Here is a 16,027-nt window from a genome sequence, read left to right as displayed (position 1 = left end):
TTAAATGGTATCTCTAGAGACAAAACCTCTCTCATCGTCACTCAATGCCTAGGTTTAGCCCTTGGTTCACTCCAGACCTGACTGCCCTTGACCAGTACAAATGTATCCTGTGGCGTACAGTATTAGCATCGAATAGCCCCTGCGATATGCAACTTTTCAGGGAAGTTAGGAACCACTATACACAAGCAGTTAGGAAAGCAAAGGCTAGCTTTTTCAAACAGAAATTTGCATCCTGTAGCACAAAGTCCAAAAGTTCTGGGACACTGTAAAGTCCTTGGAGAATAAGAGCACCTCCTCCCAGCTGCCCACTGCACTGAGGCTAGGAAACACTGTTATTACCGATAAATCCACAATAATTGAGAATTTCAATAAGCATTTTTCTACGGCTGGCCATGTTTTCCACCTGGCTACCCCAACCCCGGGCAACAGCCCTGCACTCCCCACAGCATCTTGCCCAAGCCTCCCCCACTTCTCCTTCACCCAAATCCAGACAGCTGATGTTCTGAAAGAGTTGCAAAATCTGGACCCCTACAAATCAGCTGGGCTAGACAATATGGACCCTCTCTTTCTAAAAATAATCCGCCGCAATTGTTGCAACCCCTATTACTAGCCTGTTCAACCTCTCTTTCGTATCATCTGAGATACCCAAAGACTGGAAAGCTGTCGTGGTCATCCCCCTCTTCAAAGGGGGAGACACTCCAAACTGTTACAGACCTATATCTATCCTACACTGCCTTTCTAAGGTCTTCAAAAACCAAGTTAACAAACAGATCACCAACCATTTCGAATCCCACCGTACCTTCTCCGCTATGCAATCTGGTTTCCGAGCTGGTCATGGGTGCACCTCAGCCACGCTCAAGATCCTAAACAATATCATAACTGGCATCGATAATAGACAATACTGTGCAGCCGTATTCATTGACCTGGCCAATGCTTTCAACTCTGGCAATCACCACATTCTTATCGGCAGATGCAACAGCCTTGGTTTCTCAAATGACTGCCTCGCCTGGCTCACCAACTACTTCTCAGACAGAGTTCAGTATGTCAAATCGGAGGGCCTGTTGTCCGGACCTCTGGCAGTCTCTTTGGGAGCACCACAGGGTTCAATTCTCGGGCCGACTCTCTTCTCTGTATACATCAATGATGTCACTCTTGCTGCTGGTGATTCTCTGATCCACCTCTACGCAGACGGCACCATTCTGTATACTTCTGGCCCTTCTTTGGACACTGTGTTAACTAATCTCCAGACGAACCTCAATGCCGTACAACTCTCCTTCTTTGGCCTCCAATTGCTCTTAAATGCAAGTAAAACTAAATGCATGCTCTTCGACTGATCGCTGCCGGCACCTGCCCGCCCGTCCAGCATCACTACTCTGGACGGTTCTGACTTAGAATATGTAGGCAACTACAAATACCTAGATGTCTGGTGAGACTGTAAACTCTCCTTCCAGACTCACATTAAGCATCTCCAATCCAAAATTAAATCTAGAATCAGCTTCCTATTTCACAACAAAGCATCCTTCACTCATGCTGCGAAACATACTCTCGTAAACTGACTATCCTACCGATCCACGACTTCGGCGATGTCATTTACAAAATAGCCTCCCTATCTTCAGAGGAGTAATGGCCGAACTCCCGGCCAGCACCTGTGGCAAGGAGTATCCTGTATGGGGCCCAACCTGTTTTACTATGAAAATACGTTGTCCCAGCTATAGTAGTGTAATGTCACCTACATAAGGAATTAGCAGTCCTCTACAGAGGGGAAGAACGGGCTTGAGGCTAGGGAGGGGAAGGACAGGCTTAAGGCTAGGGAGGGGAAAAACGGGCTTGAGGCTAGGGAGGGGAAGGACGGGCTTGATGCTAGGGAGGGGAAGGGCGGGCTTGATGCTAGGGAGGGGAAGGGCGGGCTTGAGGCTAGGGAGGGGAAGGACGGTCTTGAGGCTAGGGAGGGGAAGGGTGAGCTTGAGGCTCGGGGGAAGGACAGGCTTGTGTCTAGGGGATGTAAGGTCTACCGGCTAGGGAAGTAATGGCTACAGGCTAGGGGATATAAGGGCTTGAGTCTAGGGGATGGACGGACGGACTTGAGGCTAGGGCAAGGACAGGCTTGAGGCTAGGGCAAGGACGGGCTTGAGGCTAGGGCAAGGACGGGCTTGAGGCTAGGGCAAGAACGGGCTTGAGGCTAGGGCATGGACGGGCTTGAGGCTAGGGCATGGACGGGCTTGAGGCTAGGGCAAGGACGGGCTTGAGGCTAGGCAAGGACAGGCTTGAGGCTAGGGCAAGTATGGGCTTGAGGCTAGGGCAGGGAAGGGCTAGAGGCTAGGGCAAACACAGGCTACAGGCTAGGGCAAACACAGGCTACAGGCTAGGGCAAACATGGGCTACAGGCTAGGGCAAACAGGCTACAGGCAATGGAAAACATGGGCTACAGGCTAGGGCAAACATATGCTACAGGCTGGGGCTAACATATGCTACAGGCTAGGGCAAACATGGGCTACAGGCTATGGCAAACATATGCTACAGGCTAGGGCAAACACGGGCTACAGGCTAGGGCAAACATATGCTACAGGCTAAGGCAAACACGAGCTACAGGCTATGGCAAACATGGGCTACAGGCTATGGCAAACATGGGCTACAGGCTAGGGCAAACATATGCTACAGGCTAGGGCAAACACAGGCTACTGGCTAGGGGAAGGATGGGCTACAGGCTAGGGAAAGTACGGGCTGCAGGCTAGGGGAAAGGCGGGCTTGTTGCTAGGGAAAGGAAGGGTTAGAAGCTATGGGAAGGAAGGGCTACAGGCTAGGAGAAGACAGGGCTACAGGCTAGGAGAAGGCAGGCTTGAGTCTAGGATGGACTACAGTCTGGAGTGAAGGAAGTGCTACATGCTAGGGGAAGGATGGGCTTCAGGCAAGGGGAAAGACTGCTTGACGCTAGGGGAAGGACGGGCTTGAGGGGAAGGACAGGATTGATGCTAGGGAGGGGAAGGACGGGCTTGATGCTAGGGAGGGGAAGGACGGGCTTGAGGCTAGGGAGGGGAAGGACGGGCTTGAGGCTAGGGAGGGGAAGAACGGGCTTGAGGCTCGGGAGGGGAAGAACGGGCTTGAGGCTCGGGAGGGGAAGGGCGGGCTTGAGGCTCGGGAGGGGAAGGGCGGGCTTGAGGCTCGGGAGGGGAAGGGCGGGCTTGAGGCTCGGGAGGGGAAGGGCGGGCTTGAGGCTCGGGAGGGGAAGACCGGGCTTGAGGCTCGGGAGGGGAAGGACGGCCTTGAGGCTAGGAAGGGGAAATGAATAAATAAATAAATGGCAACAACAGTTTGTATTTATTCATGTTACCTCACTACTGTATGTACTGTAAATGTGCAGTGATGCAGAATGAAGTGTCATATTTTTGTGAGCTTGAGGCTCGGGAAGGACAGGCTTGTGTCTAGGGGATGTAAGGTCTACCGGCTAGGGAAGTAATGGCTACAGGCTAGGGGATATAAGGGCTTGAGTCTAGGGGATGGACGGACAGACTTGAGGCTAGGGCAAGGACAGGCTTGAGGCTAGGGCAAGGACAGGCTTGAGGCTAGGGCAAGGACAGGCTTGAGGCTAGGGCAAGGACAGGCTTGAGGCTAGGGCAAGGACGGGCTAGAGGCTAGGGGCAGGAAGGGCTAGAGGCTAGGTAAAGGAAGTAGAGGTTGTTTTTGAACCAGGCCGACCTGTAGACAACCATTCATCACACCGTAAACCTCATGCCAATAACGAGCGCTTTCCAAACAACCCCTACGCACTTCAGTGTGTGCAGATCTGAAATAACCAGATACAGTCGGTGTGATAAATATGGCGGACTACAGTCGGGAAAAACATCCACTTTTAAAATTAAAGACCACCATACATTGATGAATAGCGTTGTTCCAGTCCATCCTTGGGTGTAGCTGTCCTCCTCAATCTTCTTGGAATTCTGCGTAGTATTCCTTTGAGCCGGTGCTGGTGTCATCATTATGTCATTATATTGCTATCTGGTCGTACTGCCATCCACATACCCTGTTAAACCTCCAGTGAGCTCTCCCCTGGAGGAAGTGCCTCTGCTTTAGCGTGACACACACGGCTTTGTTCACTGTCCCCTCTTGTAACCCCAGTAACCTGTGCTCTGTCAGTTCACTCAGTATGACCTCAGACCAGCAGATCTCCTGTGTGTTGGTCTTGTCTTGTGTAGCAAAGATAGAGAGGAACCACGAGCTGCACTTATTGAGGTGTGCTTACGCGGTACGGCCTGACACTGCCCTTATCTGGTGCCCTTAAACACCAGTGATATTACCATGTGTGCATAGCTGATTACCTTTTCTCTGGCTGACAATTGGTCATTTTTCTTCTCTCCTCCTTCTCACAGGAAGCACTTGCAGAACGGGATCACCAAGGAGAAGCATCTATAATTGCCTCTCTAGCTCTATCTCCTGGCACTTAACTCTGAATGCAAGTAACCTACATTTAGGTCTAAGTGAATAGCAAAAAGGTTTTTAAAAAACCATCAAATTAGAAAAGTGATAATTTTTCATTCTGTTTTGTCATTGTTTTATTATATCACTGTGAATGTTATTTCAGGTGACCTTTGTCTTATTAACATTAAATTTGAAGAAAAAGAAAGGTGTGAGTTATGTGAATGTCCTCTCGTGTATTCTACAGGGGCATTTAGCAGTTCTGTCAGCTCTAACAAACATAAAACAAGGTTGAGCTATTGATTTTTAAACATCTAGAGCTAGAAAAAAAAACATGCATACGTTGGAGGACAGGGCTCTATTCAGTCTGACACTGAAGCATTACAGATTGCGATATAAAAATGTAAAGGTCATTTTTATTTGAGCCTACATGCAGAGTTTACCGTGAATGCACTCTGCTAACGCGGAAACGTTGCCTTTAAATTTAATCACAATGTAATGCTGAACTTCCGCAATACGGATAGATTAGGGCCCTAAAGCACTCGCACAGTCACCATGGCAAAGGTCCTCTCTAGTATAGTTGAAAATAAGAGAGCCGCACACTCTAGGAGCTCAGATGCAAAAATGTAATTACCAACTTTGACAGCCAAGCTGTCTTCATCGGGGTATAATTTCAAGTTTTCTACTCCGCTAGCCAGCACCTCATCTTAATAGCTGTGCGTTTCTTTTTCTTCTAGACCTCTCTAATATAGTGTCAGGTAAGACCCAAGTGCAGACTGTGTAGAAGTAACAATGTTTAGTGTAACGGGCATGCAAACGACAGGTCAAGGCAGGCAGGGGTTGATAATCCAGAGTAGTGGGGCCAAGGTACAGGATGGCAGGCAGGCTCAGACAGAAGGTCGGTATAATCCAGAGTAGGGGCCAAGGTACAGGATGGCAGGCAGGCTCAGACAGAAGGTCGGTATAATCCAGAGTAGGGGCCAAGGTACAGGACGGCAGGCAGGCTCAGACAGAAGGTCGGTAATCCAGAGTAGGGGCCAAGGTACAGGACGGCAGGCAGGCTCAGACAGAAGGTCGGTATAATCCAGAGTAGGGGCCAAGGTACAGGACGGCATGCAGGTTCAGACAGAAGGTCGGTATAATCCAGAGTAGGGGCCAAGGTACAGGACGGCAGGCAGGCTCAGACAGAAGGTCGGTAATCCAGAGTAGGGGCAAAGGTATAGGACAGGAGGCAGGCAGACTGGTCAGGCAGTTAGGCTCGGAGTCAGGACAGTTAGGGGTCAAAACCAGGAGAGCGAAAAAAGAGAGACTGGAAACAGCAGGAGCTGAGCCCCAAACCACTGGTAGGCTTGCTCAAATAAGACAAACTGGCAAAGACAGACAGAAAACACAAATGTAAATACCCAGGGGATAATTGGGAAAGATGGGTGACACCTGTAGGGGGGGTGGCGACAAGCACAAGGACAGGTGAAACAGATCAGTGTGTGACATGGAGAGAACGGGATCTGCGTTTTTAAAGATCCTTCCTCTAAAAGCTTTTAAAAGTTTATACCCCCTATTATTTCAGGAGTGAAGGCTAAAATACTAAAGGGAACTATTGCATCATGTCACCATTGTGGGTGAGAGGTTGCATGTAAGGGGCTGGTTTTGTTTTCCAAACATGTATTCATTTTCTTATCATTGCACAGGTCGATAGTGACCACATATACATTTCCTCAGCCTGACCTGCAATATTTGAAGAGCCACTTCGGTGTAGTATTGATGTCTTTTAAATGTGAATGACTTGTGAACCAATTTTTTATTTTATTTTTTTTGCTGTCATTTGATAGGCATTAGAAATATTGCTTGCATTCCTGTATGGAAAATGCATTGTCACATTTTCTGTTTTTCTAGCTTCTGTTGTCGCACTGAAATGAAGGCATACAAGCCGATAGCTGGTTAATGACAGCTGATGTAGCTGAACTTGATTGACTGGGTTTAGTATCATCCTTATGATTTTGGTAAAGATATGGATTTGAATAATAATCAATATGGTGGTGGTTGTCAGGTTCACAGAAAAATGTAAGCAAATGTGAAAAACATATGCACATATGGTATTCAGGAATGCATGACATTGCAATGGTTTTGAAATATGCCACGAAGTCATAAGCAAAAACCACAAATTAAGAAAACTACAAAATATGTAATCTTAACCTTTATCAATGTGCAGAACTGACCTTAAAAAAAGTTAAGTAATTAGAGCCGACCGTCACACACTCCAAATGGTTCTGTCCTTACATTTGAATGTGCCACTGGTTGTATGTGCATGTGTTCTGCAACTCTCCAGTTTTTCTCTTTGCTGTGCCTGTGACATAAGGGGTGCTGTCCTTTTCGATCAAATTCAACCTCGTTTTGTTTTGATGAACAGTATGCTTGTGCTGGAACAGGCCACAGATGTCGGCAGGTAGAAGTGTCCGTAGTTGTGGATGTGTCTTCCAGTCCCCAGCACTAGCTAACACTAGTGCCAGTGCCTGGGATTACCTAGATTTTGATATTACATGCAATTATCATTATAGATAAAAAACATTTTTTTAATTGCTGCTGTTTCTGAAAACACTGTAATCCAGTCGTGTCCCTTTTCCTGTGTATGCGTCGGTTAATGGTTTGTGCCCATCCATCTACCATGGTACTGTCCCCAAAGGTGTGCGCACTTTCCCTCCATCTCTCTCCTGGTCTGTCTGTCCTCTCCACCACAGACAACCAGATTGGCTTTGTAAGGTGAAACTACTCACAGCAAATTCCCTCTGTTCAAGAAACAGTATACTCCCCTTTCCCCCCCAAAGAAAATACATTTGTGTCAGAAAGACTAAGGTTATAGAGTAGTAATCACTTTTGTAAGTTTTATTTTGAGGCAGATCTGGCAGTTTGTGACAAGCATTAAATATATAGAAGCCCATCCACAGTTCAGAATGAAAATGTGGAAGAATAATGATTCTATGCATTGCATTAATGCTTTAAGAATGTGCCAAAAATGTTGCTCTTTATCACAAGAAGTTCTGATGAGAGGCCTGGCCTGGACCTGGGTGGCTAGAAAGAGCTGTTATAATGGATATGAAGAGGGTATGCCTCACAGGTGTTTCTTACAAATTGCACTGTCATTTGCTGTTTTTTTGATCATCAGAAAATAGGAATGCAGGTAGATTTGGGATTTTTTACAAATTTCTGGACGTTAAGAATCAAATGAGGTATGAAGTGAAATAGTTCATTGGTTTTAGGTAAATATTTATTTGACCACTGACACACTGCAAGGTCTCTACCATCAGCCCCAAGTTTCAATTTGACCACTTTGGTATGACAGGTACCAAAACAATGACAACAATGACAGGTACCAAAACAATGTTAATAATTCCATTCAACCAGTGTTATTGTATCATGTTTTCCCATAAAATAAAATGTGTTCATTTGAAAAAGAAACTGACTTATTATTTCAACAAATGTATTTATTTTTGATGTCATTGTTGCAAGAATCAAGTTTTTGTCAATCAAGTAAAACACAGTTAAGAAAGGTAAAACAAGTGTTGGACAAAGAGTCTCAGAAATGGGAGAGTTCAATTCAGTGCACAGTTAAGCAGAGTCTGCTTCAATAAATACAAATTCTAAGATATGTCTCACACAGCTTTTTCCGTTGTGTAGATAGGTGAATCTCGCCAGTCCATTTGTCTTCGGTGAATCTCGCCAGTCCATTTGCCTTCACTGACTGCAGGAGTGACATGGCATGCAGTATGTAATTATACCAAATACAGCACTCAAGCACCGTCTCCTCATCTCAAGATCAAAGACTGTCAGGGATATAGACGACACAGATCAACACATTACCAGACTCCCTTCGAAGGTCCAATTCGATCTAACAACACGTCTTGCCTTTCTTAACACTTTAGTTGTTGATAAGCAGAGCAAGGGGGATTTGCACATCGATGTGGAACTAACCATTTTGCAATAGACATGTCCTGATAGATGGAGGCAGAATCGTGTTGGTAGACCAACACTGCATACATTTAACATTTGTGTGAGGGGTGGGCCTAATTTTATTCACATTTTAAAATCTGTCACATAGTAACACTAGTAAAAAAATGTGTCACAAAGGGGTGAAACCACAAAATGATACATTTCCATTCTATAACCGTACTTACTCTTATGGCAATAGGAAGTATAGGGGACACTATATCATTCTTATTCATACATTTATTTCATTAGTTCAGTCAAGCTCATGAATCATGTTATCGACACACTATTCAACATTTAATTTAAACAATAAGAAAACTAATTTGGGTTAGAGAGAAAAAAACAACAAAAAGAAATTAAGTCATGATGACCAAATACATTGACCATCCAAACAAATATTACCAAGTCTCACTACTGCTACTCCATAGCTGCCCAAGAAGATGACCCACTGAGGTTTGGCAAAATTCACACTATAGGGCACTGAGTGAGTCGTGGATTTAGAAATGCCCAATCCCACATCAACCCCTAGTCCCTCCCTACGTATGCATGTGTAGAACGGAAAGGATTGGTTGGGTATAAGCTGGTGAAAATCGCACTTAGCCAATCAAAGAGCCAGGTGATGCTATTACCATATTGACACCTATCGAATTGTCTCAGATCATGGGGGAAATAGCGGTTAATGTGGGACTGGGCTTACGAGGTGGTAACGTTTGACATCTGTTTTCAGGAGGACAGGAAGACTAAAGGAACCGACTAAATGGCTAAACTTGGCAGAGAGAAATGATTCAACATGTTTCATTTCCAAAGAGGGAAAAAGGCAATATATTGGGTGGTAAAATGTTTTTATATCATAAGAGCTGCTTGGTCCGCCCCCGTTTTGTTATTGGCTAGAACTCGTTGTCGCTGTGAGGAGAGGAGGCGTCTGGAGGATAGTAAGGGGAGGGGCTTAATGCTGCTTGGTCTTGGGTGCTGTGATTCTGCGCACCACACTGTAGAGAACTCCAAAGTGCTGAAGAGAGAGAAAAGCGAGAAACATTATTAACCCCTAAATAACAAGGTAAGCCGGCTGAGAAGACGGCAGTCATCTGATTTACAACAATGACCTGGTTAGGAGTTACAGAGGGAGGCTAGGTCAAACAAATGACCATACATCAAAATAATATTAGTGACCATCAGAATGGCGATGTTGGATCAATACATACCTGAATGGCCAGATATATCACTCCGAGGTAAGCTGCGATGCAGACCGCCAGAAGCAGGTCAAAGATGGCTGGTTTCACCCTGTTAGGAAAATGTGACACAAAAGCAAGCTGAAGAGGTTTGAAATGAAAAATCAATAAGCTATCGCTCTATTGCACTAAAGAACAGCACTGTGAGGGCTAAATAGAGTGGGCAGCTATCACCTACCTGTAAGCATTCATGGTCTGTTTGAGCTGATCATAGAAGACAAACTCTGGGTCTCTGAGAGGGAGAATACAGATGACATCTGTCACTGAAACTTCAACCATTAACTTTCATAAGGTCATTGGATCAATAAACAACAGTAAATAGAAAGTGTACAACTCTCATTAAAATCCCATCCGTCCCAGACAATTTATTCCATACAAATAGTCTTCTACAACACAAGTAAAGGAGTGGTTCTGTCACAGTTTTGAACACTACGAGCGGTCTTTTTTTATTTTTAGAGGGTGGATCAGCTTAATATTGCGGAAAGAATGTTGCTTCCAATGTAATTGTCTGCATCATTTCCAATCCCCCATATTTTTTGGGTAAATATATATATCCATACACGCATGCATATATATACACATACAGTGCCTTGCGAAAGTATTCGGCCCCCTTGAACTTTGCGACCTTTTGCCAAATTTCAGGCTTCAAACATAAAGATATAAAACTGTATTTTTTTTGTGAAGAAACAACAACAAGTGGGACACAATCATGAAGTGGAACGACATTTATTGGATATTTCAAACTTTTTTAACAAATCAAAAACTGAAAAATTGGGAGTGCAAAATTATTCATCCCCCTTAAGTTAATACTTTGTTAATACTTTGTAGCGCCACCTTTTGCTGCGATTACAGCTGTAAGTCGCTTGGGGTATGTCTCTATCAGTTTTGCACATCGAGAGACTGAATTTTTTCCCCATTCCTCCTTGCAAAACAGCTCGAGGTTGATGCTTCACAAAATAATTGAACCTTCCTATTATCATAGCTTCTACAGATTGTAAATTTAAAAAATATATTTTTTTGCTAAAATAATTATTATATTATTGATTGATTGACTATGGCTTTTCAAATCACCCAGTATTGCTATCTGTAGTGTTAGTTCTAGGTAAATGTTGCAATTCTTCAGCCATTCCTGGACATGTGACCAAAAATGAGCTACATATGGACAATACCAAAATAAATGATCTAATGACTCTGCCTCCTCACAGCAGAATCTGCAGAGCTGGGAAGATCGTATCCCCCATATATATAACATTCTATTAGTTGCAAGAATTTTGTATAGTAATTTATATTGAAAATTTTTAAGTTTTAAATCCGGCATTGTTTTGCGTATCAATTCATAAACCATGTGCCATGGCATGGGTACATCGAAAATCTCTTCCCAACTATTTTGCAATTTATATGGCACAGCTGTCAGTTTTTTGGTCCTTAAATGAAATTGGTATATGTTTTTATTTATCACACTTTTCTTTAACCATTTATGTTCTTTAATACAGGGCCGACATACTTTTCCCCCCTTCTACTTGCCTCTTCCATTTTTGTGGGAATGCTGCAATTAATTGGTTGTAATTTTGGGTAGAGCAGACATTTCTATATGTCTGTGTTAGCTGCATGTGTGACATAACTCCACCAGTCCTATTTATGATATCATTCACTAAAATTATACCTTTTTTTTCTTTTTTTCTTCTTCGATAAATACAGTCTTTTTATCAATTAGTATATTTGAATTTCACCACAATATTTGTTCCGTCCTTTCAGGTGGATTAAACTGAAATTGCAACCAACTTTCTAAGGCTTGTTTAAAAAATAAAAGATATTTTGGAGATTATTTCCTTTTCACACAACCGAAAGTGAGCAGGTGTAATCTGAATAAAGGGGAAAAGGCCCTTCCTGAATATAGGATGAGACATTCATACCAATTGACTAGAGAACCAGTTTGGATTTAAGGTTAACCTTTGTATGACTGATGCCTTTAGTGAGATGTCTAATGCTTTCATATTTAATAATTTCTGCCCACCGAATTCATATTCGTTATATAAATAGGCCCTTTTAATTTTATCTGGTTTGCCGTACCAAATAAAATGTAATATTTTTTGTTTATATTATTTAAAAAGCAGATCACTAGGAGTAGGCAAAACCATAAACAAATAGGTACACTGTGATATAAATAAGGAGTTATTCAGGGTGATTTTTCCACAAATAGACAGGTATTTTCCTTTCCATGGTAGCAAGATCTTATCTATTTTTGCTAACTTTCTATAAAAATTTATTGGAGTGAGATAAATTTCTTTCTTTTGGGATTTGTATACCGAGTATGTCCACATCTCCGTCAGACCATTTAATTGGTAAACTACATGGTAATGTAAAATGTGCATTTTTTAGTGATCCAATACGTAATATGGTACATTTATCATAATTTGGTTTTAATCCAGAGAGGATAGCAAAAGTATCTACATTTACATTTAAGTCATTTAGCAGACGCTCTTATCCAGAGCGACTTACAAATCTAGATCCTCTAAGAGGCCGTGGAGAGATTCTAATTGTGGTTTTAAAAGAAAACATGAATCATCAGCGTACAATGACACCTTAGTTTTTAAGCCATGGATTTCTAATCCCTTAATATTATTGTTTGATCTAATCTTTGCAGCTAACATTTCGATGGCAATAATAAATAGATATGCCGATAGTGGACTTGTTTTACTCCTCTAGATAGTTGAAAACTTTCTGAGATGTAGCCATTATTTACTATTTTACACCTAGAGTTACTATACATAACCTTAACCCATTTTATAAGAGATTCCCCAAAATTGAAATATTCTAGGCATTTATATATAAACTCCAGTCGTACTTTATCAAAAGCCTTTTCAAAATCAGCTATGACAACCAGGCCTGGTTTCCCTGATATTTCATAGTGTTCTATTGTTTCCAGTACTTGTCTTATATTATCTCCAATGTATCGTCCATGTAAAAAACCTGTCTGATTAGGATGAATAATATCTGACAATACTTTTTAAATTCTATGTGCCAAGCATTTTGCTAGGATTTTTGTATGCATCACAACACTGAAGTGTAAGAGGTCTCCAATTTTTTTAAATGGACTGGATCTTTATATATACACCACTTGGTTCCTGTTTCAGTAATAATGATATCAGACCTTCTTGTTGCGTGTCTGATAATCTACCATTTATATAGGAGTGGTTAAAATAAGCCAATAATGGTCCTTTGAGTATACAAAAAAAAAAAGTATGCCATACAGCCCTGGAGTTTTCCCATCCTTAAAGGCCCCAATTGCCTCAAGCAGTTCCTCCTCTGTAATTTGATCTTCACATGAGTCTTTCTGTACAGATGTTAATTTTACATTATTATTAGGAAAAAAATCCATATAATTAGTTTCAGTTAGTGGAGATGGAGGAGTCTGAAATGAAAACATATTCTTAAAGTACTTTACTTCCTCTTTCAAAATATAATTTGGTGATTCATGCGTGCCTCCGTCATTTGTAACAAGTTTTAATACATTTTTTTGGTAGCATTTCTATATTGAAGATTGAAAAAGAATTTGGTGCATTTTCCCCCATATTCCATCCAGTTCGCTTGATTTTTACAATGTATTACACTAGATCTTTCTTGAATAAGTTCCTCCATTTGTTTTTCCTCTAACTTATTCTGTGCCTCTATAGTACCGTATTTTATTGCTATCTAACTGTACTGTTAGTCCTTCAATTTCCTTTGTTAATATGGACTCTTTTGATCTAAATTGCTGCTGTTTTATAGATGAGTACTGAATTGCATTGCCTCTAAAGGCACATTTAAAAGTGTCCCATACAGTAAGGGTATCTGCTGTACCTATGTTATGTCTGAAAAAGTCAGTTATAACTGACTAGTTCTAACTAGTTCTAAACAATTTATCATCTAGTAGGCTTTGATTAAATTTCCAATATCCTCACCCACGTGGAAATTCTGTAAGAGTAATATATATATGCCAATTATGTGATGATCCGACCGCATTCTGTCCCCGATCAACACTTTTTGAACTTTTAGTGCCACAGAGAATGGTATAAGAAAGTAGTCAAGGCGACTAGCTTGATTAAGCCTCTGCCATGTATATCTCACTAGGTCAGGGTATTTAAGTCTCCATATATCCACTAATTCCAATATATCCATGACATTCACTACGAGCGGTCTTAGTGGCTTTGTGATTCCTCCCAAGGCATACACGGCAGAACCACTAGCGGTGACCAGTCTAGAGGACCAGCGACACCTTGTATTAGCAGTAGTACTGTGGTCAGTGACTGGTCACCTCTTGTCAGCCTTGACGTAGTGCCTGCGGACGTCCTTCAGGTAGTGTCCTAGGTGGTACTCCAGGGTGCTGACCACGCTGCTGTCCTTGTCCACCAGCTGGGCAGCCCGCGGCTGGGCTGTCAGCCAGTCCACCACTGACGACAGCTGCTCCTCCTGCACCTGCTGGACACACATGGACACAAACACACAGTCGCACACTCATCATCAGTGGTCTTATAGTACACACCTTGATACACACTTGTCTTGTTAAGACACACACATCGTGACCCTGACTTTAACGATCCATGCTATGACAAAACTAACCACACAAACTAGCCTAAGAGACCTGGTGTGTAGAGCAGCCTTCAAAGACGCTTGGTAAAGGTCACATCAGAGACAGCCTGAATGGGAGGAGACAGCAGGGTACAGTCACATTCAACCACTCACCATTTGTTCAGTGAAGATCTGCAGGTCTCCTGGAGCATCCTGGACACACACACACACACACACACACACACACACACACACACACACACACACACACACACACACACACACACACACACACACACACACACACACACACACACACACACACACACACACACACACACACACACACACACACACACACACACACACACACACACACGAGAGAGAGAGAAAGGTCAAACCTGCTGTAGAGTTCAAAAGGTCAACTTAAATATCAAAAGCAACATGAAAAATATTGACTTTCATTATATGGCTTTGAATAATGAAACATCCTAGATTGTACATATCTTTACCTTCTCTGTGAGGTTGTAGATTACTCTCGCCAGTGACTCTGCAATCAGCTTTGTGTTCCTGCTGAGCTTTCTCAGATCCACATACGGTCTGTAACAGTAATTCACAGTTAAATTAACCAGCAATCAGGAGCAGCTCAACTAAGAAAAAAAACTAATGGAGGAGAATGGAAGGGGAGCAGACAGTCCACTGGGCTGGGAGGAGGGGAGATGGCAGTGATGAGGTTGGGAGGACAGACTGTGCCCTACAGCGGGATGAAGGTGTCCAATCCAAAATCAACCCAGTAGCCCAGTGTTTCTTAACCTTTTCTATTCCACTGACAAGCTATGTTCCATCCTCCTGGAGGTACCGCTAACAGTAAAACTAACACAGTATTCGTATCAGTCAAGCATCTCAGAGACCAATAGCTCCACCTTCCTGTGAAATCAGATTTCTACAAGTCCCACATCTACGGTCCCAAAGGCAGGGGTGTGGGCAATACGGTCCTGGAGGGCAGCAATGTGTGCAGGCTAAAGTGTGCAGGCTTTTGTTCTAGCCCAGCACTTACACACCGGATTCAATTGATCCTATTGAGCAGTTGATTATTATTTGAAAAAGGTGTGTTAGGTGAGCTGGGCCTAGGCAGGGGTTGGGGCTTGTGGTGTGGTTTGGGATCAGCAGGGCAGAATGGGGGGGGGGGGGGGGGGGGGGGTGTAGCAAGACAGTTGTGGGCGACAGGAGGTTGGATGCTTGGTCGGACTGCAGTAATAAACCCACCCAGCAGGGGGCTCTCCCACTCCGTGGCGAGAAGAGGGGGACACTGACCGCACGTCCATGATGCTGGAGCGCTGTGCCTCACGGTGGCTGTTGAGGTGGGACAGGGTGAAGGCCGGCAACCGGCGGATCCCGAATCGCTCGTGTTCCCACGCCAGCGTGTCGTCTGCCAGGTTGATCTTCTTGTGCACCATGGAGAACTTGACCTCTGGGTACTGGCTGGATGCCACCTGAGAAGAACACAGAGGAGGTTAGAGGTCAGGAGAACTTGACCTAATGAGAACAGTAGGGATGTGTTATATGTGGTCAATACATGTTAGTTTGTATCAGTAGTGTGTATCATATGAATTTCAATACTAAAAAACTGTGTGGTGAGTATTTCGTCGTGGTCCTTACAGTCTCCAGCTCTTTGAGCAGGGCGTACTGGGTGGTGCCTTCTTTAGGGGGTTTGGACACATGGAGGTGCAGACTGTCCCCGTTCCCCAGGGTGTCCAGACACAGCACAAACGCCACGTTGTCCTGAAGCAGACTGGAGTCTGCAGAGAGAGAGGGAGGAAAGGATAGAGGAAAAGAGAAACGGTTTAAACTGCAATATG

At 43.5% G+C, this 16,027-nt stretch overlaps 2 protein-coding genes across 7 annotated transcripts in view; one reads left to right on the top strand and one right to left on the bottom strand.

Moving 5' to 3' along the window:
• Positions 1-5,349, top strand: part of LOC123998665 (ceramide synthase 1-like) — a 61,604-nt gene extending 56,255 nt beyond the window's left edge. For both annotated transcript variants that reach the window (XM_046303761.1, XM_046303772.1), the window contains exon 7: positions 4,365-5,349. In XM_046303761.1, the coding sequence (XP_046159717.1) occupies positions 4,365-4,407 (43 nt within the window). In that variant the 3' untranslated portion in view covers positions 4,408-5,349. The remainder of the gene's footprint in view (positions 1-4,364) is intronic.
• A 2,522-nt stretch (positions 5,350-7,871) lies between these two features.
• LOC123998647 (nicalin-1) overlaps positions 7,872-16,027 on the bottom strand; it is a 28,472-nt gene continuing 20,316 nt past the window's right edge. For 2 of the 5 annotated variants that reach the window (XM_046303729.1, XM_046303710.1), the window contains exons 8-15: positions 15,828-15,967; positions 15,435-15,661; positions 14,681-14,768; positions 14,343-14,381; positions 13,915-14,078; positions 9,799-9,852; positions 9,594-9,672; positions 7,872-9,400 (exon numbers count right to left, since the gene is read on the bottom strand). In XM_046303729.1, coding sequence (XP_046159685.1) covers positions 9,338-9,400; positions 9,594-9,672; positions 9,799-9,852; positions 13,915-14,078; positions 14,343-14,381; positions 14,681-14,768; positions 15,435-15,661; positions 15,828-15,967 — 854 coding nt within the window. In that variant the 3' untranslated portion in view covers positions 7,872-9,337. The remainder of the gene's footprint in view (positions 9,401-9,593; positions 9,673-9,798; positions 9,853-13,914; positions 14,079-14,342; positions 14,382-14,680; positions 14,769-15,434; positions 15,662-15,827; positions 15,968-16,027) is intronic. The other 3 variants (XM_046303719.1, XM_046303738.1, XM_046303748.1) reach the window with 3 other exon arrangements.

The sequence above is a fragment of the Oncorhynchus gorbuscha genome, linkage group LG02, assembly GCF_021184085.1.
Source record: "Oncorhynchus gorbuscha isolate QuinsamMale2020 ecotype Even-year linkage group LG02, OgorEven_v1.0, whole genome shotgun sequence".
NCBI classification, from domain to species: domain Eukaryota; kingdom Metazoa; phylum Chordata; class Actinopteri; order Salmoniformes; family Salmonidae; genus Oncorhynchus; species Oncorhynchus gorbuscha.
The sequence above is the reverse complement of the archived record's forward strand: the minus strand, read 5'-3'. Positions and strand labels throughout refer to the sequence as shown.